Raw genomic sequence first — 21,320 nt, 5'->3', positions numbered from 1 at the left:
TACTTACTATACTCTACAATAAGCTGAGTTACTAACAACAAATAATAAAATTACAATTCTACGTCGTAAGAAGTATATAATATACTTCCATCTAAACTTTATTCTCTTAGCATATACAGTACTATATACTGCCATAGATAAACCCAACATTAAATTATATACTGTATTGCTGTAAACCACCCTATACTTTATACATTTTAATATAACACTATGTATTATTCAACTCACCCTAATGTGTATCGAAATGGTTTATTACGTCCTTCCAATGATTGCTAAGCCTGAATCCATCTTCTCGGTTAAAATTGTCTCTGTGTTTGTATATGTGGATCGCCTCATGAACGAATCTCTCATGATAGCCAGATGGCTTGCAGAGAACCTCCGTCTTGGAGAAGTCAATGTCATGTGAGCCCACTGAGTTGTAACAGTGGTCTGCCACGGCTGAGGTGTTTGTCCTACCGTGTTTTAGATCAGCTTTATGTTCACGAATGCGGTCTGAGACGTGTCGTTTGGTTTCCCCAATGTAACTGCTACCACAGAGGCAACTTAGTTTGTAGACGCCAGGGTACTGTATGTCTGGAATCACATCTTTTACAGATGGTACCAGATCACGGATTTTATGTACTGTGTTGAATCGGACCTGGATCTTGTGTTTAATCAGGATTTTGGAGATCTTTTTTGTGACCCCAGCAATGTAGGGTAAGGTGATGGTCTTGAAAGGCTCCTCAACAGGATCTTTCTTGATGGTTGGAGTGATGGCTTTGCGGATTGTGTAGTCGGAGTAACCATTAGCCTTAAGAGCTTGGCGTACGTGTTTGAGTTCACTGGAAATGTGTTCATGGTCGGAGATGCATTGGGCTCTATGATATAGAGTCTTGATGAGGGAATTCTTCTGGGATGGATGGTGGTGGGAATCCGGTTTTAGATAAGCATCCGTGTGGGTGGCTTTCCTGTAGACAGAGTGGCTCATTGAACCATCAGGTCTCCTTTTGATTAGGACATCCAAAAAGGGTAGCTTGCCATCATTTTCGACTTCCATGGTGAATCTGATGGCTGGGTGTATGGAATTGATGTGGTCGAGAAATTGGTCTAGAGCAGGCCGGCCATGTGGCCAGATGACAAAAGTGTCGTCTACGTACCTCTTCCATAAGGTCGGGCGTAGAGTGGCAGTCTGGATGGCGTCCGTCTCAAATTTTTCCATGAAGATGTTGGCTACAACCGGAGATAGGGGGGAGCCCATTGGGGTGCCCTCAATTTGCTTGTAGAAGGTTCCATTCCAGGTGAAGTATGTATTGGTTAAGCAGTGTCTCACCAGGGGGGGTACCCCAGCATTTAATCCTTGATGAACCAAGTCTTCAATGATTGCGATGGTGTCAGGCACAGGCACCTTGGTGAACAAGGAAACCACATCAAAACTGACAAGCAGGTCCTCTGGGGACAGGGCAATCCCCTTGATTGTCGATACCAGGTCAGTAGAGTTTAGTACTGCAGAGGTGGTTTTTCCAGTGAAAGGCCGTAGGATTTCGGACAAAAAACGAGCCAGTTTGTAAGTGGGGGAGTTGATAGTAGAGACAATGGGACGAAGAGGTGTATCTTCTTTATGTATCTTTGGCAAGCCGTACAATCTTGGTGGCCTGGCTGCAGAAGGTTTCAACGAGAATTGTTTGGTCTGATCAATTAATGCGGTTGAAGCAGAAATGATGTTGTTGGTTTTGGAGACGAGGCTGTTGGTGGGGTCTCTTTTTATTTTGTGTAGCTGCCATCGTTGAGTAGTTCTTGAATTTTGTTGTTGTATTCTATTTTGTCCATGATGACAGTGGCATTGCCTTTGTCGGCTGAGAGGATGACAATGTCATCCCTCTTTTTTAATTGAGCTAATTCAAAACGCTCATCTTTGCTGATGTTGCTAGCTGGCATCTTAGCGTTTTTGAGGGTTACAGAGATTTCAGATCTTGCTACGTCTGCAGCGATGTGACTCAAGCCCTTGAGAGCTACATCTACTCGAGCAATTATATCATTAACTGGTATGTGTCTAGGTGTGACTGCAAAGTTTAGTCCTTTAGCTAAGACGGATTTCAAACCTTCAGAAATAGGACTGTTACTGCGATTAATTACGACTTTGTTAACATCTAGCTTTTCAATGTGTGGGTCCGGTTTCTTGTTTGAGAGGCGGTTGAATTTGGAAATCAAGTTGTCCTTACATTTAGTCGACATAGCGGCAGCTGAAGAGGCAGTCATTTTTTCCACGTGTTCCCAATCCGATGTGGACATTGTTGCACTCAAAGATAAGTGTGATTTGTAGAGTGTCTTGTCTAACTGATCTAGTTTGGTGCACGTAAGTCTGAATGCATCTCCGACCATGAACACATTTCCAGTGAACTCAAACACGTACGCCAAGCTCTTAAGGCTAATGGTTACTCCGACTACACAATCCGCAAAGCCATCACTCCAACCATCAAGAAAGATCCTGTTGAGGAGCCTTTCAAGACCATCACCTTACCCTACATTGCTGGGGTCACAAAAAAGATCTCCAAAATCCTGATTAAACACAAGATCCAGGTCAGATTCAACACAGTACATAAAATCCGTGATCTGGTACCATCTGTAAAAGATGTGATTCCAGACATACAGTACCCTGGCGTCTACAAACTAAGTTGCCTCTGTGGTAGCAGTTACATTGGGGAAACCAAACGACACGTCTCAGACCGCATTCGTGAACATAAAGCTGATCTAAAACACGGTAGGACAAACACCTCAGCCGTGGCAGACCACTGTTACAACTCAGTGGGCTCACATGACATTGACTTCTCCAAGACGGAGGTTCTCTGCAAGCCATCTGGCTATCATGAGAGATTCGTTCATGAGGCGATCCACATATACAAACACAGAGACAATTTTAACCGAGAAGATGGATTCAGGCTTAGCAATCATTGGAAGGACGTAATAAACCATTTCGATACACATTAGGGTGAGTTGAATAATACATAGTGTTATATTAAAATGTATAAAGTATAGGGTGGTTTACAGCAATACAGTATATAATTTAATGTTGGGTTTATCTATGGCAGTATATAGTACTGTATATGCTAAGAGAATAAAGTTTAGATGGAAGTATATTATATACTTCTTACGACGTAGAATTGTAATTTTATTATTTGTTGTTAGTAACTCAGCTTATTGTAGAGTATAGTAAGTATCAGTTTATATTTTAGTTTTTTATGTAGTTTTCACTTCGGTTTTCTACGTGGTTGTTTGGTAAATGCAGCTACATATCACTAACATTCCTTTCCTTTATTAACGCTGTTCCTTGCGCCCCCCCGTGGTGCTGTTGATCCTGCATAATGCATGGGCATAATGGGACTTTGAAACCCCTCCGCCCACCCCCTACGCATTGTCCATTGGTATGCTAAATTCCTCTTCATATGCACATTCTTTTGTTAAGGCGCTCCTCCTCGCTACACCTATATAAGCTCCTAGCTTGATAATGTTCTCATTCTTCGCCTGAGGACGGCTGCTTGCGTTGTGGCCGAAACGTCGTGAGAATTGTTTTATTACGTTTTATTTTTATTATTTTATTACTTCCCTTCTACGTGACTTTACCGAAAGAACCAAGAAGATGAATCCCTGCAGTCACGAAAGCTTTAAATTGAAAAATGTGTAAATGTTGTTGCCAATTTCAATGTAGGGCCACAGAGCTTGGGAAATTGTATGCACCGGTTCTGGCTGCTACCTTCTCCGCTTGTCTGGAGGAAACGGTGCGCGTTGCAAACTTGTAACTTGAACTGTTTCTTTATACTTTTTAATTCTGACCTTTTGAGAGCCATCACTGACACCACTGCCCCCGGTGCCATCGCATCCGCAGAGCGCAGGCAGTGAGTGGCGGTGGCGCTGCGGTGGCGCCATGCGCCGTGGGCCCCGGTGCGGTGGCCCCGCCCCAGGGCCGCCGCACCGCCGCTTGCATCTTGTGCCAGGAGGAACAGGAGGTGAGCGCCAGCCGCCCCGCCATCGTGCTCGCCGCCTACGTGCAGCGCTCCACTGTGCTCAGCACGGCCCCCCGCGCCACGCACACCTCCACAGGTGAGGGCCCCCCCTCCCGGTCGTTCAGTCGTGCTACCGTGCGTGCCTCTCTGTGCATGTGTCTGCGTGTCTGTGTTCGTTTGGTGGTTGACTCGGGCCTCAAATGAGTATCTCTGGTGCGATGTGTAAACATTGTCACTTGGGAGACAAAGGCGGCCGGATGTGGTGCTGGCCACCCTCCCCCTCGTGTGCCATGCCGGACTTAATAGGTGCTCGCTAACAGCACTTGCCCCAACAGTCTGTTCAGGTTATACGGGGGATCTATGTCTTTGTACTTACCTGTGCGTGTGTGTGTTTGTGTATATCCGCGTGTCTGTTTTTTGCGTGTTTATTCAGATGGGCTGGACCCTCTACTGGCACCAGTTGAGCTGCCGTGTGGCATCCACACCAGCAGCTGTGGCCATGCCATGCATGCTCACTGCTGGCAGAGGTGCTACACCACACGCATACACGCACACTCTCACACACGATCAGATGACACAGCCGAGCACATGATCGCTGTGACCTACTGTACTCCTGTAGAAGAGTTACATCTCCAACAACAACTCCCTCGGTTCGCGACTAAGTGCGGTGACAGCACCATGTCGCTTGTGCCAAGCTAGGTGCTGCTTGAGGCCACGTGGAAATTCCTCTGGTACATCCATGGAAAGCTCGAACTACGTGGTCAAAAAAGATGTGAAATAACATCGGAGTCCGAGTACATCCGTGACTTTCTGCCGTTGAGCCTTCCACACTCGACCTGGCGGTTATTGTGCATCTGCATTTAACACGAGCGCTTGCACATTTGCACACTTGTGGCTGTCTGTATGCGCTCGCGCAGTTTCTTCGAGGCTGTGCAGATCAAGGAGCAGCGGAGGCAGCACCGCCTGCGTGCCCACGCCAGCTACGACGTGGATGCGGGAGAGTTCCTGTGCCCGCTTTGCCAGTGCATCAGCAACACGGTGCTGCCCGTGGTGCCCGCCTCACCGACCACGCGTGCGGAGCGCACCCAGCCCGACAGGTGCCCGGCCACGCGCACGCACACACACGGGGCACACGCGGGCGCGGGCACTGTGTGAGCAATTTTAGATTTGAAGATTTCGTGACTGCAAGGATTCATACTCTTAGTTTTTTCGGTAAAGTCACGTAGGTAAAAAATGAAATTCAAATTAATAAAGCAAGGCCGCCGGGAGGCTCCGGCTGGGCCAGTTGCCCCGCACAGCTGTCACCTGGCGCAGCAATGCATTGTGTTTGAGTGTGTAGGTGTGTACTTGTGCATGTGTGTAAGTGTTTGTCTCTTTGTTTTTGAAAGGACACTAAGCATACAATGTAACAGCAAGAACAACAACAACAACGCAATTAACATCAACGAACGTACAAAAAGCATGCAATAAATACAACTGTAAGAAAAAGATAAAAACACAGCAACAATCAACGAAACGTAAGTGATTTGGAACGTGTGCGGGTCGCCGGCCCGTCCCGGACGGTCGGCGGCCCACTCGCAGAACGGGAACGCGATGAAAGTCGAGGAATGACAGGGGGTAATCCCCCTGCCGCAGCTGGAAGTCCACCAACGTCCCGTGTCCCTAAAGAATTAGTCTTGGGCTTGTCCTGTGACCGTGCCCGCAGCTGGGTCGGAAGGGCTGCAGGGCTCGAAGGTCCCGCAGACCTGGCAGGCGTCCTCCGAGCAGGGCCCCTCGTCCCCCGCAGTGTCACGGCCGGCCTGTCTGGAACAGGTACGACAGGCGCTCTAGCAAGATCAATGGACGCAGGCAGGGGAGAGTCAGCAGCAACAGACCCCGGCAAGGCAACATTGGGGGATGACGCATCATGTAAGGGAGCAACATATGGTTTCAAGCGCGACGTATGCACAACCCAGCGACGAGACCCAATTTGGACGCGTGCTGACTGTGGGTTGGGAACCGCAATGAGGCGTACGGGACCATGCCAGGGTTTGTGTAATTTCGGAGAGGTTCCCGGACGTACCTGTGGACAATGAAGCCAGGCCAGGTCCCCAACCTTCCAGGGGCACTCCCCCTCGGACCGTCGCGCATATCGCTCGTTCCGGGCCTGGGCTTTGGCCGTAGCCACGCGGGCATTCTCCCGCGCCTCCGTGACTCGGCGAACCGTGTCCTGAATGTATTCAGGAAGTGGTTTACGAGGTCCCTTCACCCCAGTTCCCAATTGCACATCCACCGGCGGCACGTTTTCCCGACCATACATAAGGTAAAACGGCGAATACCCTGTAGCCGCATGAGGCGTCATCCTGTACGCCGAAAGCACTCCGGGGATGTGCAGATCCCAATCTGATTGTTGTTCGCTCACGGTATGGCAAAGCATGGCAGACAATGTCCTGTTCAGCCGTTCAACCATACCATCCATCTGCGGATGGTATGGGGATGTCCGTACTTTCTTAGTCCCAAGGCCCGCGCACACTTCCGCCAATAATTTAGAAGAGAAATTCCTGCCCTGGTCCGTGAGGAGTCTCTCAGGCGCCCCCTTGTCCATAATATACCCAAACAAAAAGGCGTCGGTAATGGCCGCGGCCGACTGATCGGGCAACGGCCAGGCCATCGGCCAACATGAGAGGTACTCAACCCCTACCAGCAAATATTTATTACCCCTCGCCGATGGTGGAAAAGGTCCCAATATGTCCAGTGCCACCAATTCATTGACTCGAGACACCTGAATCGACTGGAGAGGCGGCACGTAAGGATGTTTCGGCGGCTTACGTCGTGCACACGCAGGGCACGCGCGCACGTGCCCTACGACATCTGTCGCCATGTCGTGCCAAAAATAATGACGTTGCAACGTCAACAAGGTCTTCTGCACCCCTAAATGTAAGAGAGTGTCACAATGGAGGGTTCTAATCAACTCGAATCGCAAGGACGTTGGTACCACCAGGCGCCAACGTTCCTGGAACCCCTCCCGCCACATAAGCAGACCATCTCGGAGAGCGGTTTGCGGCCCCACAGCCGTACCCGCACTCCCATTGTCCCTAGCAGACCGCTTCCGCAAGGACACCAACGACTCATCCATCATCTGTTCCCGGATCCAGACAGACCGCGGCAGATTCAAAACCCCGTCAGCCGGTCCCGGTTCCATCGGAGTGTCCGACTTCTCGACGGCCAACGTAAGCGGCTGAGGGGGGTTTGGAATCGGCGAACACCTATGCGTCCCCGACTCACATTTACAAGGGGCGCGCCGCGGTAATCTGGAAAGTGCGTCAGCGTTCGCATGGCGCACTCCCTTCCGATGTTGAATTTGGAAGGAAAATTCCTGTAGCGTGTCCAACCAACGTGCCAACTGTCCGGATGGCTGGTCAATTTTAAGGGCATATTGCAAGGCCGCATGATCCGTACGCACAATAAAAGAACGACCGTAGAGGTATGGTCGAAATTGCCGTAGGAAAAAAACAACCGCCAATAGTTCTCTACGAGTGACACAGTAGCGGGTTTCCGCAGGAGACAAGACTCGGCTACCATACGCCACGACACGCTCTACACCCCCTTTAGACTGTGATAATACCGCCCCAATACCCGTGTCACTCGCGTCCGTATCAAGAATGAATGGGTGATCGAAATCGGGATAATCCAATGTTGGGGCCGTGGCCAATAGATCACGCAGACTCCGAAAGGCCGCCTCCTCCGGCTGTCCCCAACCAAACTTCCGTCCTTTACCCGTAAGGAGATGCAAGGGCCTCGCAATCGTCGCAAAACCCGGCACAAATCTTCGGTAATACGAGGCAAATCCCAAAAACCGCCGAACATCCCCCACGGTGGCCGGAGTCGGCCAATCCCGGACGCACGCCGTCTTTTCCGGATCCGTGGACACCCCCTCAGCACTCACAATGTGCCCCAAATAGCGGACGGACCGTTGCAGTAGGTGACATTTCTTTGGTTTGAATTTCAATTTGGCAGAACGCATCCTCGTGAACACTGTCTCCTGCCGCGTCAAATGTTCATCAAATGTGCGGCTGAAGACAATAATATCATCCAAATATATAAGACACGTCTCCCACTGCAACCCTGACAAAACGAGCTCCATCAATCTTTGAAATGTAGCAGGGGCCGCATTCAATCCCATCGGGAGACAGTTGAATTGAAATAACCCCTGCGGCGTACGGAATGCGGTTTTCTCCCGTGAGGACTCGTCAAGGGGAAGCTGCCAAAATCCCGAAGAGAGGTCCAGTGTGGAAAAGAACTTAGCCCCCGACAATGCGTCGAGGGAGTCATCCATACGCGGCAGGGGGTACGCATCTGCCACCGATATTTTATTCAATTTCCGGAAATCAACACAAAATCGCAATTTGCCATCCTTTTTCTTAACCAAGACGACCGGAGCGCCCCATGGGCTGTTAGATGGCGATATAATGTCCGCAGCCAACATGTCTTCCACTGCCCCCCGCACGTGTTCTCGCTCCGCAGGACTCATCCGATGCGAATTTAATCGAATAGGGGCAGCATCGCCCGTCTCAATGTGATGGTAAAGCAACGATGTGCGGCCCAAATCCAAATCATCGGAGCTGAACACATCGGAATATGTCAACAACAATTTACGCAGCGCACCACGTTGCTCCATGGACAGGGAAGAATTTCCGTCACATAAGTCAGCAACCCAACGATTATCCGAACCCCTTGGCTCGGAAACCCCAGCAACCACTCCCCGGCTATGCGGACAATCATGCGTCGCAAACGCCGTAGTGGCATGTGCCACAACCGTACCGGCCGGAACACGGACGTTTTCCCCCCCCGCATTAAGCACCTGTAAAAACGGTAATTGATCCGGCCGGACGATGGTCTGTGCCCCCACTAACGCCAACCCGGTTGTTATCGTGGCGGACGGTGACAACAAGACCCCTACTGCTCCTAGCCGATCAGGTAGGGGCTTCCGATACCGCAAGGGTATAAGCATCTGTGTACCAGGTGGGATGTCCACAGATGCGACGGACAGCGCCTGCACTTGTACGGCCGAAGCAGGTCGCCCCCAGGGCGACGGCAGAAACGAGATTTGACGGCCCCCCGGCAGTTCAATACAATTCTCATTGATTTTGATCAAAATGGGCATCTTAGCCAAAAAAATCGGTGCCTAACAAACAAGGAACCGCCAAAGATCTCGATATTAACACAACGCCCGAGGCCGACACATCCCCAATAGATATCTTAGCATCCACCTGGCCCACGATACCCATGCTACCCCCGTTCGCAGCGACGCACGACCCATAAACCGGACGCACAGCCCCCGGCGGGATGCCCAACAGATGGAAAATGACATCCGAAATAATAGTCGCAGACGCGCCGGAGTCGACCAAAATGCGTACGTCCACCCCTTGTATAGACCCCGGTACAGTGGACGAACCCGTAGCGGCCGCGACGACTCTCCGTGCCAACTTGCGCCACTGCGTGACCGAGCGACAAGGCCCCGTCGAAGGGCTTTCTTTAACAACAACATTAGGATCGCGCAACGAAGGCGATGGGTGAGGTGTAAAGCCTTGCCGGGTGTCTGGTGCGTGCCGACATGCCTGTTTCGGAGGATCTTTAGTCGACTTGTCCGGTACCGAGGCCTCTTGCTGCGGCGGAGCCGGGAAGCGGGCTCAGCAGTCTCTGGCGTAGTGGCCCCTACGCCCGCAGCGGAAACATTCGGCATCGTTGCGCCGAAGCGCAGGCCTTGCCTCCTGACGGCCCCATTCCGGTAGCGCCGCGCGCGGCCTCGGCCTGCCGCGTCCCGTCCATGGAGCGGAGGCGGCCGTCAGCTGTTGAGGGCCCCGGTCATCCGGACCGTAGACAGCCTGCGCAGGGTTCCACCCCAGCGCATCCCCTTCTTTGACGGGCCCCCCCGTCCACGCCGTCACTTGTTTCCAGCGACGGAGATTGAATTGCGCATCGAGACACTTAGCAGCCGTCCGGGAAGTTAGCTTCTCATGCCCACACACAGGCATGGGGATCCCTAGATCCCGAGACAGCTCCAACATTTTCCCTAATATGAGAGGCTCGAGCAGGTCCTGTGGCGTCTCAGGATAAGTTGCCATGGCCAGCTCCAGCACCGCACCCCTGAACGCCACGGGCGACTCCTCTGGTGCTCGTTGTCGTTGAGCGAATCGCCGATGCGCATCATCTGGTGGCTCGTAAGCGTCGGCCATTTCTTGAAAAACACCACATAAAGTTGCCTTCTTATCGGTCGTTATGGAACGGAAAAATCGGACAGATTCGTCGTCCAGGAGAGTCGGCAACACCTCCAAAGCCTCCGCATCGGTCCATCTTGCTGTGCGTACCGCCGCCAAGAAGCGGCAGGCGAACGCGCTCCAGTCCCCACCGACGGAAAATTCTTTAACTGTGGTAAGGTGGCGACTCCGACTCCTCTTCCCGCCGTCTTCCAATGGTGGTGGTTGTGGTGGCAAATTCAAAATGGCGTCGGCCCGCGGCGTGGCCAAGATGGCGGTTTGGCGCCGCGGAGCGCGCAAGATGGCGGCTTCTTGCCGCGTGGCCAATGGCGGCAGCAGGTCAGGCAACGTGGCGGCCCGCGGAGCACCAACTGCGTCCTCCATCGTCCCTGGCGCGACGAGATGGCATAAATGCGTCAGGACGTCCTTAAGTGCCTCCAGTTGTACCGCCATCTCTTGCCATCGTTGGTCAGCGTCTGATGATGTCGACGGACCCGCCACCGCGCCGACATCCTCCACTCCCGTCCCCGTGCTCGCCTCAGCAGGGCTCTCCTCCACCACCCCAGCAGAATCCGTGGTTGGAGGGAGTTCGTCGTCGTCGGACGAAGAAGCCGATGCAGGCGCCGGATTAAATTTCTTCCTCACTTGTTTCGACATGCCGTTGCACTTCCGACACCAGCGTAATAAACGACTGGACCACGATGTCTGGCTCAGTGTCCTTTATTCGGTTCGTACTGTATTCCCACACGGCTGTCTCTACTCTGTAGCTTCTCCTCGGTGCTGACTCCGATATCGGCCCGATCCACAACAGCAGCCCCGCTGCTGTTACTCTCACACAGCCCCCCTTGGCTGTACTCGCTGCAACTCCTCTCTCCTTCGTCCTCTCTGCAGCTCTGACAGCCTCGTGCTGTCTCTCCCTCTTCTCTCCCGCCACACCTGGCAGCCACACCGCTGCCTCTAACACGCAGCCCTTCTGGCTGTCTTCTCCGCAGCTGCACACCACTCCGTAGCTTCCTCCTGTCTCCGGGGTTGGCTCCCGATGGCCGTCGGTGCCCCCCCTCTTCTCACTCGCCCGCGTGGCCTCACTCTTTTCCGCTCACACCCCGACTGACTTCCCCTTCCGGTTTACCCGCTTAAGGACCCGAACCTTCCACCCACGTCACATGGCTCCACCCCCGTGACGTCACATCCGGAAGGTCGCTTACGCCCGCATTACACATGTACATGTGTGTGCTTACCTAGCCGGCACAAGCACTACGATGACGTCACTGTCAGTAATGACGTGTGTTTGTGTGTACGTGTGTGTGTGTACGTGTGTGTGTACGTGTGTGTACGTGTGTGTGTGTGTGGAGCAGCGAGGAGGAGGTGGAGGTGCCCGTGCTGGCTGCGTGGCTGGGGTCCGTGCGCGCTCGCGTCGCCGGGCTCCACGCACTGCTCCACCATCATGGCCGTGCCACAGGTCAGCGAGTTCCTCCTCCCCTTCGCTTGTCTCCATTTGTCTTCGGCAACGCTTATGGTCTCACGATGGGCGACGTGACGCGGCTGCTGCCTCATTCATTGGATGTGGATGCGTGGCTATTGTGTGCAGTGTAGTGCAGCGGTTTGTGCACTTCGCTACAAAGCCCAGTGGTCCAAGTTTGATTTCCGCTCACATCGGTTATGAATATCTGAGCCGGTCCAGGCCACCCCTAGGTCGGCACCTCGTGTCGTGTATAAACCACAACCACTGGGGAGACAGACGGCTGGGCATGACCTCGTGCCGTGTATAAACCACAACCACTGGGGAGACAGACGGCTGGGCAGGATGCTGGCTACACCATCCCCTTGTCCGCCGTGTTGACCCAACAACCTGTGTAGGCTAACGGAAGATATTTGTCTTTGTGTGTTGTGTGTGTGAGTGTAGACTGCCATAAGGTTGGCTTGGTTGGCGCAGCCCCTGGACCCCCCGTGCTGCCAGACGGCTTCCTCGATATCCTCCGCACGGGGGTGCAGCCACAGTGAGTAGTGCGTGTGTGTTTGCCCGTGTGTGTGCAGCTCGTACGTGAATGTGTGTGTGCGCGCGTGAGCATGTGTCTGTGTTTGTGCGTATATGTGTGCGCGTCTGCGTAGTTATACATTGACCGTGTGTCTTTGTCCATGCTGTGCCCCCGGCCCACAGGACGGCACACTCGGAGAGCCTGCAGGCAATGCTGGCCACGTTCGGCACTGCCGTGTTCCGCGTGGGCCTCCGGGCCAACCCCAACGAGGCCGACCCGCGCATGGGCCCCGTAGCCTGGGGCACCGTCGCTTTCTCCATTCACGCCGTCGGTACGGCCCCCGTGCCCCTCCCCTACCACACCCCGCTCCACCGGCTAGGGCACAGCAAGGATTATGTGACCATAGGGCACATAGGGTTTTTTTGCAGAGCACAGGCCTGATGCCCAACATGCACAGCGACCAGAAACAAACAGCATCTAATTCAGCAGTTAATGTAATTCTTTGCATTGAGCAAGGTTATACGATTTTGAGAAGAGATAATGGGAAGGAATTTCAAAGTGGAGCTGAGTGAGGGAAGAAGCATAAAGATAAGTGCGGTGACCTGCATTGTGATGGGGTGAGTGAGTGTGTGTGTTGTGACTTTCAGTGTGATGAGTGGGTAATTGTGTAAGTGACTTTGTTGACATGCAGTGTGCTGGTTGAACTCTGTGTGGTTGAGACCGCGTCCTCGGCACGGGTGGAGTACAGAGCTAAGATGCCTGTGCCTCTGTGTGGCAGAGCGGTGCCTGCTGGAGGAGGGGAAGCCGCTCTTCGGAAGCCTCCCCCGGCGTCAGGACGACTGCTTGCGGGCGCTCACCGGATTCTCGGCAGCACAGAGGACGGTGCTGGAAACCAGCGTGCGGCACAGCCACGTGACACAGCTCTTCTCCTGTACGCACCGTGCACAACCGCCACCGCTGCCGCACCCCCTCGCTGTCGCTCCTCGTGTTGCCACCGCCGTGTTGGCACAAGCGCTCAACATGGACCCTGTCTCTTGCAGATCTCCTGCACGACCCGCAGCTCGCAGACAACTCCCCGGCCATCCTCGACGTGGACATGTTTAGTTTGCTGGTGAGGTGTGCGTGCGTGTGTCACGTGCGCGCGCAAACCGAGAAGCTGCCTGGGATCTCGCGCCCCACTCGCTGTGGCCCGAGTCGCAGAGCGCCATGCGTTTTGTCAACTTGTCCGCCACAGGCTCAGGGCTGTAAACGGGAGGTGAACACCAATGCCCCAATGCTAATTTTTGCAGCAGCAGGAACTGGCTCTAACTTTGATTTCCTCTCTCCACCTAACCCAGGTGGGGCTCGTGCTGTGTGCGCCGGCACTGTTCGCAAGCCCTGAAGCCGGGGGGCCCCAGCAGGAGCCCTCGGGCATCGCCTCCGCACTTGCCGACCTGCACCTGCTGCACCTTGTCACCATGGCGACCGTTGCTCAGTTGCTGCTCACAGCCGGCGCCGACGAGACAGGTGCAGCCGCGGCGCCGGGGCCACGGCGACCGCATCGCGGCGCCGGGGGGACTCCACGCCAACGGTGCCGCATGTGCTAACGATGGTGTACTGTGCTGCTGGTGCAGATGAGCCCATGGACCAACAGAGCAACTGGGACTCGGAGGAGCTTCGCCGAGTATCCACGTTGCACCGCCAGCTGCTTGCCGCCAGGTAACCGCCGCCGCGCCGCTCACCTTCGCTGCCGTCTCCTACCATAAACGAGCGTGAGTGAGCGAGCTTGAGTGCCGCGCTGTACCGTGTCCCCTGTGCGTGCTGGCGCAGCGGGGTCGACGAGCGGGAGCCATCTCCGTGGCACCTGGTGCAGCGTGTGCGCGCCGGCGCTACCCCCTTCCTGCGCTGCTGTGCGCTGCTCTTCCACTACCTGCGCGGGACACCGGCACCCCCAGAGCTGCATGGTACATCGCAACGCGCGTCCCGTGACCTGGCGGCAATGTACACGATGGCCTCAGATTGCACCTTGCTTGGCGCAAGCGCTAAGCCACGCTTAGTTGTTGAACGGTGACTGTCTCCCCAGCCCTACTTGCAGCTCGCTCGCTGCTGTCCTGTCTCAGGTTATCGTTTAATTGTTTGCCGCAGCGAGTGTCGTGGGCTCGGCGGTACGGTTAGTGCGGTTGCGGCGCCGCGCCTGCTCGTGACGATGAGACGCATGGAGCTGTCTTAACCGGCAACTTAACAAAAAACCTGGAGCCAAAAGCGGGAGGGTAAGTTGCCATGCCCTAGGCGACAGCACCGCTCACCCCACTGTGCATGCGTGTTTGTGTGCGGGCGTGCAGCGGCGTGCCCGACGCAGTTCGAGGTACTATGCCGTTACCTCTCACTGCCAGTGAACCTCGCCGCACTCTTCACCACGCACGAGGGCGTGGCCACCGAGCTCCTGCACAGGTCAGCTGGAGGACTGAACAGGGGGCGCTGTAATTTGCTGGTTGAGCAGGGGGCTTGGGGGATGGGGGTAGAGGCTGGCGGGTGATCGCTCAGAACGCGATCTGGCACGAGACGTTAATCGATTCGGTTCATCGACCACAAGTGACAATCGGCCACTTTTGGTCCAGTGACGTCCCATCCAGCGGCATATGTACAAATATTTGGCGAGACCTTTTTCCAACTATTTCCATGTTATCTCATTGGTTGAGTAATGGAACCGACAATCGGTAGAAAAGTCTATGGCTTGAGTCACGAGAAATCCCAGCTTTGCCTGTGACTCCTGGGTGCGGTGCGGTGAGCAGATGGTGCGGGCACGGCGCCGTGCGTGCTGCTCTGCGCGGGGAGAGGCGAGTGGTGCAGTAAGTCTCGCCGTGCAAGCACACGCTCATCGCCAACACACCCGCACAGCGGCGCACTCACCACCAACACAGCCACACTCGTCGCTGCTACATCGGGGACGTTGAGTACTCGTGGTGCGTCAGGCTTCTGCTTGGTCTGTCGTGGCAATTGATGGAGTTCCCAGAGGGAGGTCGATCAATGCAACCCGAATACCGCCAGCTACACTCCGCTGCACACGGGCGCCCTTCGTATGCAGCGGGGGGCCGTTGGGGCACCGCGCTCACCGCCACACACCGTCGCGCGTGTGTAGGTGTCTGCCGGAGCTGAGCCGCCTGGTGCCGATTCCGGAAGACTACAGCGAGCTCATCAACCGAGCATCGCGCTTCACGTGAGCCCCCCATCCCCAAATCATAAGCATGATATATAATTTATGTATTAGTTGTACCGCTGGACCTCCCATACAGCACGCCTAGAGGTGGCCGAGTGACGAGGGGGAGGTGCGGGTGTTGCAAGTACAATGCGTGAAAACAATGCAGCAGAGACCGTGCATAATACACAATTGCCAATAAAGTTTAAAAGTTTAACTCTTTGCTTAAGACCACTCTCTTTTGTCCACTTCATTTGAGCTGTGTCTCCTACGTTTCTGCAGTGCGTCTCCAGTGTGTCTTCTCTGTGTCTCCCCAATGTCTCCCCCGTGTCTTGGGTGGTGATGTGGCTTAATGGTAGCGTGTTCGATGCGTGTTGCAGAGGTTCACGTTTAGAATTCAACGACAAACCTGGTTAATACCCCGGTGTGTATTAACCGTAAATATCCTACTCGCCATCAACTTCACAGTGAGCGTTAGAGTTCCCGTGACATCATTCGCAAGAGTAGCCCATTATTTGCGTACGTCATCGTCCAAATTTGAAAAAAATTACCCACAAATTACTTGATTGGAATCATATAAACTATTGCCCCGTATTGCGAAAACATTGCAGGACCTTCCTGGAAAACAGTCGTGAGATTCGGTTTCCTGGGTAAACAGGCAGAATCATACAATAATGTTTTTGATTGTTGTCCCCATGGTGGTGTGTGCGCACCGGTGGCTTTGTGCACCCCTGTGTGGCGTGCAGGTGTCCCCGCCTGGAAGGGGACGAGTCCCGCGCGCCCATCATGTGCCTGGTGTGTGGCACCATGCTGTGCTCGCAGAGCTACTGCTGCCAGAGCGAGCTGGACGGCGAGGACGTGGGCGCGTGCACTGCACACACCTACACTTGCGGTGCTGGCGTCGGCATTTTCCTACGGTAATAAGCGTGGGGATCCCCCCCCCCCCCACCAGGACCCCACCCCCCAGAGGGGGCCAAGGCCCGTGGTGCGAGTTCTGAATGCGTGAGGAGCGAGCGGCACCTGCGTGACTGTGGCACTCTGGTTAGACCTTTTGTGTCTGGCTGTGCAGGAGCGGTAGTACAGTTACGCTACGAACCCGGCGACTGGAATTCAATTCCCACTGAAGGCCAACACCAGTGACGATTATCTGAACCGGTCCTGAGCCTCTCCTCGGTTGACTAAGCATTTGAGTACCTTGTGCGCTGTGTAAAATCATCAGCTTCAGGGAGACAAAGGCGGCCGGACGTGGTGTTTTCCACCCACCCCCTCGTGTGCCCTGCCCGTCATCATAGGTTCTGGTCGCGAACAGCGCTTTCCCCAAAAGTCTGTTGAAGGCAACACGGGGGATCTTTCTGTGTGCAGGGTGCGCCTCTGCCAGGTGCTGCTGCTGTCCGCTAAGACCAAGGGCTGCTACTATCCCCCGCCGTACCTCGATGACTACGGCGAAACCGACGTGGGACTCAAGTGAGTCCTGTTCTGCTCGACCCCTCCTCTTCCTCCTCTTGCCTCATCTTCCTTCCTTGTTTGTGTATCGTGGCAGCAGAAGGAACTTGGCCTTGTGCGTGTGTGGCGATGCGAATGATGAGTTTAAGTGGCTCACTTGGCCATCTGTCGATGAGCTCACCGTGAGTGCACGGCCTGTGGTTTGACTGCAGAGCATCATCACTGCAGCGTGACGCCCGCAGCGTGCAGAGTGGACGATGCGGACCCTGCAAAATGGTTAATTTACAAAGTAAAAAATTGTCAAGTGACCAGCAACAAACAGCACTGTCACAGTTGCATTAGATAAAAAATGAAATGCATTTCTTATTTCAGCAAGGGCATTATTGTAAGAGCTTGGGAAAAGAGATAATGATGGGAGGGAATTCCAAAGTGGAGCAGTGCGAGGAGACCTGTAGTGTGGCGGTTGAACACCGAGTGGGTGAGACGAAATAGAGTAGGGTAGAGTAGGAATCAATAAGTGAAATTCACAGGAACTGTAACCATAGTAGTAGCAATAGAAGAGCGATAAGGAGGTGAATGACCACCAGTGCGAGTTAAACCTTGTGTGTGTGTTACTACTGGTACTGGACTCTCACCAAACTAGCCGAACCACCTCGCCCCACGGTATTCCAATGACCCTTAGCATCTATCATGCCTCTTAATTTCTCTCTTGGTCTTTCTTTTTTCCGTGTTTTTCTCTTTCTCACTTCCAGTTCACTGCCCGTTTCACAATGTGGTTCTCAATAACGTCACTGTTCTGCCGCCTGGTTGAACGCATGCGTCTGAATGGGTTTGCTTGTTGGCCGTGTGTCCACTAGGCGCGGGAACCCGCTGCACCTGTGCCCCGAGCGCTACATGCGACTCCAGCGGCTGTGGCAGCAGCATGGCGTCGCCGAGGAGATTGGCCACGCGCAGGACGCAAACCAGTCCTACACCAGCATCGACTGGCAGCAGATGTAGGCCACGCCGCACCGTGACTGCCGGCACGGGGCGATCATTTGTTCTGTTGCGGTGGAGCTGGCGGCGACTCCGCGTAAGGAAACGATGGGATCCTCTTGTTTTGAATTAAACGCGTTGCACCGTGAAATAATTGCGATGTCTTTGCGTAGCACACAATGGCTCCCCGAGCGAAGAGAATGCACGGCGAGGGGGCCATCGGCGCCCCCGTGACCGGGCATCTCTGGATCTTCACGGCCACTGGCGGGGAAGGCGGATGGCCGCAGCGTGTTACGGGTTTCGAGCTTAGGCATCCGCGTGGTGGTGGCGGTGGTGATGGCGGCCGAGGCGTGAGCACTTTAAACAGAGCGGCACGATGTTGACGCGACCGTGAGAAGTGGCACTGTAGAGGGGCGTGGGGGGCGTGTGTGCGGGTGAGAACGAGAGCCTGCGGACGCTGGACAACCATTCTGCATCCACGGATCCCCCCCTCTCTCCAAACGAACCTTGCTGTGCCTCGTGACCACATTGGGGCCCAAATCCGCCCGGGGTGCATGCTCTCCCTGTGTATGGTGGTGTCAACATGCAGACGTGTACCCGCGCGTGTTCTGCTTTTGCGTGTACACGGGTTGAATGTACTATATTGTAGCATACAACAATAAAGCATTATCGCCCATCAGAGTGCCTGAGTGCTACCGTGGTGGTGAGTTGTTTCCAGAGGTCGCAACCGGGTACCCGATACCCGTACCCTACCTGATACCCGGCTACCCGTACCCGGCCGGGTATGGGTACCCGTTTGCGACCCTGGTGCGGCCGGGTACGGGTAGACCGTGAGTCACTGGTGAGTAACCGTTTGTCACTCATTTCCCAACGTCTTGTCTCTTCTCACAATTCAAGTTCCTAGAATCAACCCACCCGCGCCTGCAACATGGTTTCATCCCAGAGGTCGCAATCAGATACCCGTACCCTACCCGTACCCGGCTGGGTACGGGTTGGGTACGGCTGGGTACGGGTTGGGTACGGCCGGGTACGGGTACCCTTTTGCGACCTTGGTGTGGCCGGGTACGGGTAAGGAATCAAAACCCGTTTGCGACCTCTGGTTGTTTCCCTCCGCCAGCCGAACTCTGGCCGTGTAACGAGAGCTGGAGCAGTGCGTTGAGGGGCATGGCTGAGAGTGTGCGTTGGGTCGCGCTGTGGAGGCTGCTGCCGCATTTGTCAACCCGGCACTCGGCGTTAGGAGGCACTGGGTCAACAGGCCCTCCCACGGAGTTGCCAACTCGGCGATTGTGTTGCTCAACCTGATCACTTTTGGAGGTTCTCTGGTCGTATCGTTCTCTTGAGCTTCGACAAGTCGAGTGACGTTCTCGTTCTCACCGGCGTCCTGGATGGCACCTTATGCACGCATCGTAAACACGTAAGGACACGTGTACACGCATCTTAACTCTGTTGGTGTGCATGTGCACAATGAATATCGCAGCCAAATCTACTCGCAATGGGTCGCGGGCTTTTACTCGCCTTCAATTGCCATTGTAGTCACTCCGCGCGAGGCGATCTACTTGGTCCACTGACAGTGGGGGTTATGTGTCAATGTTGAGCACAAAAACTCTGGAACTTGCAAATTCTTGCTGCCCCTATCATTAAAACCAGTCACCGTCTGGGCCGTAATTCTTTAGGACCCAAATCAACAAAATTGGTATTCAGGTTTTTCCAGTTGTAAGCGGAGTGGACGATGTGGTAAGTTTGAGCTCTCTACGTCAACAGGAATGACATCAGTAGAAGGCACCGTGCTCTGCACTCCGGCTGAACGATTAATCGATTTCAAATGGAAATCGCAATTTGAAACAATGCGATTAGCAAATCGCAAAGGCTGCGATTTGAAAAGTCCTATTACTTTCTTATTGGAATTGTTTAATCTTTTATTATAACTTAACAATTGTTCTATATTTGATTGTTCTATTTCAATACAAAAATATTTTAATAAATACATGTTGGAAGCAATTCATATTTTAAGTTCTCATCCTTGCATTAGAATCTATAGAGCAGTTCAAATTTTGATGTTATGTGGTAATGCTCCATCACATGTTTAAAAATTATTATCCAGTGCATATTGAACTGAAGCTTGACTTGAATCGGAAATCAAATCGCAATATCTGTCAGAAAAATCGCAATGAGATATTTTCCCCAAATCGTTAAGCCCGACTCTGCACTCGAGTGTTGTAAAACTCCAGAGGTTGATGCGCGACAGTGACAAAGTCACCCCGCAATGCGCCCGACCTCGCCCGATGTCGGAAGCTGAGCAGGAATTGACCATAGATTTAAAACAAAATCTAAAACGGTAAGCAGCCAGCAACAAACAGCACGATCAAAGTTGTCAGATAATAGGTCACGCTGAGCAATATGGGGGGGGGGGGGGGGTGGATACGATGGGAAGGAATTCCAAAGTGGAGCAGTGGCGAAGGAAGAAGCTGGAAGAGAAGTGAGGTGAGTGGGACGGTGAGTCGGCTGTGTGGCAAGGCGAGCGAGTTGTTGTGGCCTGCAGTGTGTGGTGGCCGATCACTGGGATGAGACGACACGGCCTTAGCTGGCCACGTGCGCAGCTGGTGCCGCTATGGTGCATCGTGGGCAGTGCAGAAAAATACGCGTAAAAATGTTCTTGCTGTGGTTGTCACAGCTGATGATTGCTTGTGTTGCAATCGAAACGTGATTTTAAAAAAATCACCTACGTGACTTTACCGAAAGAACCAAAGAATATGGATCCTTGCAGTCACGAAAACTTCAAATCTAGAAAAATTCGCGTGTTTTGTCCTGGATACTGCTCGGCCGCCACTGCCGTGCGCTGCTGCGTAGTGGGAGCATCTCGAACGACCCCCACGACCCGCAATTGTGTATGGAGGCACGCAGCCAGCAGTGGGTTGACCAAGGGCTGTTGGCATGTGCAACACAGGTGACGCAACCGTGGTTTGGAATGGGCGGACGTGTTCAGACAGCCTGCCCGTTGTTGAGCATGGGGCAGCCTCGCTCTGGCAAACAGTCATCACTGGTGCCTGCCCTGGGGGCCCAGGTGCAGTGTGTGCAGGTCGGGGTGAGGTGCGGGGGGTGGTCTCTACGTCTATTGGAGTCCCTGCGTTTACAGGGGTCCCCATCCCTCCCAGGCTCTCCCGTCACTTTTTTGGACCCTTTGGCCTCTGTCCCTACCGAGACCCCCCCCCCCCGTACCTCTCGGGACCCCCGTGTCTTCTCCCACCCTCGTCCCCACCACCACCACGACCACCTTTGCATTCATCTCGGGGCCCCTGTGACCATCCTCAGGCCCCGTGTCCCCTCCCCCCCCCCTCGACCCCTCCCGGGGCCCCGTGTCCCCCCCCCCCTCGACCCCTCCCGGGGCCCGTGTCCACCCCCCCCTCGACCCCTCCCCCTCGATCCCTCCCGGGGTCCCGTGTCCACCCCCCCCTCGACCCCTCCCCCTCGACCCCTCCCGGGCCCCGTCCCCCCCCCCACCCCCGGCCCCTCTACCCCCCCACCCCCCACCCCCGGCCCC

The 21,320-nt window shown here is 54.2% G+C and overlaps 1 protein-coding gene across 3 annotated transcripts in view; it reads left to right on the top strand.

The window, feature by feature from the left end:
- The window catches only part of UBR2 (ubiquitin protein ligase E3 component n-recognin 2), a 36,130-nt gene extending 17,672 nt beyond the window's left edge, over nucleotides 1-18,458 (top strand). For all 3 annotated transcript variants that reach the window (XM_078868050.1, XM_078868049.1, XM_078868051.1), the window contains 17 exons: nucleotides 3,860-4,074; nucleotides 4,411-4,504; nucleotides 4,895-5,074; nucleotides 11,569-11,672; nucleotides 12,117-12,210; nucleotides 12,372-12,520; nucleotides 12,968-13,120; nucleotides 13,230-13,300; nucleotides 13,527-13,695; nucleotides 13,803-13,887; nucleotides 13,999-14,132; nucleotides 14,511-14,619; nucleotides 14,961-15,017; nucleotides 15,308-15,385; nucleotides 16,111-16,281; nucleotides 16,727-16,828; nucleotides 17,665-18,458. In XM_078868050.1, the coding sequence (XP_078724176.1) occupies nucleotides 3,860-4,074; nucleotides 4,411-4,504; nucleotides 4,895-5,074; nucleotides 11,569-11,672; nucleotides 12,117-12,210; nucleotides 12,372-12,520; nucleotides 12,968-13,120; nucleotides 13,230-13,300; nucleotides 13,527-13,695; nucleotides 13,803-13,887; nucleotides 13,999-14,132; nucleotides 14,511-14,619; nucleotides 14,961-15,017; nucleotides 15,308-15,385; nucleotides 16,111-16,281; nucleotides 16,727-16,828; nucleotides 17,665-17,806 (2,107 nt within the window). In that variant the 3' untranslated portion in view covers nucleotides 17,807-18,458. The remainder of the gene's footprint in view (nucleotides 1-3,859; nucleotides 4,075-4,410; nucleotides 4,505-4,894; nucleotides 5,075-11,568; nucleotides 11,673-12,116; nucleotides 12,211-12,371; nucleotides 12,521-12,967; nucleotides 13,121-13,229; nucleotides 13,301-13,526; nucleotides 13,696-13,802; nucleotides 13,888-13,998; nucleotides 14,133-14,510; nucleotides 14,620-14,960; nucleotides 15,018-15,307; nucleotides 15,386-16,110; nucleotides 16,282-16,726; nucleotides 16,829-17,664) is intronic.
- Nucleotides 18,459-21,320: the final 2,862 nt, after the last annotated feature.

This window comes from Lampetra fluviatilis, chromosome 25, assembly GCF_964198595.1.
Source record: "Lampetra fluviatilis chromosome 25, kcLamFluv1.1, whole genome shotgun sequence".
Taxonomy (NCBI): Eukaryota; Metazoa; Chordata; class Hyperoartia; order Petromyzontiformes; family Petromyzontidae; genus Lampetra; species Lampetra fluviatilis.
The sequence above is the reverse complement of the archived record's forward strand: the minus strand, read 5'-3'. Positions and strand labels throughout refer to the sequence as shown.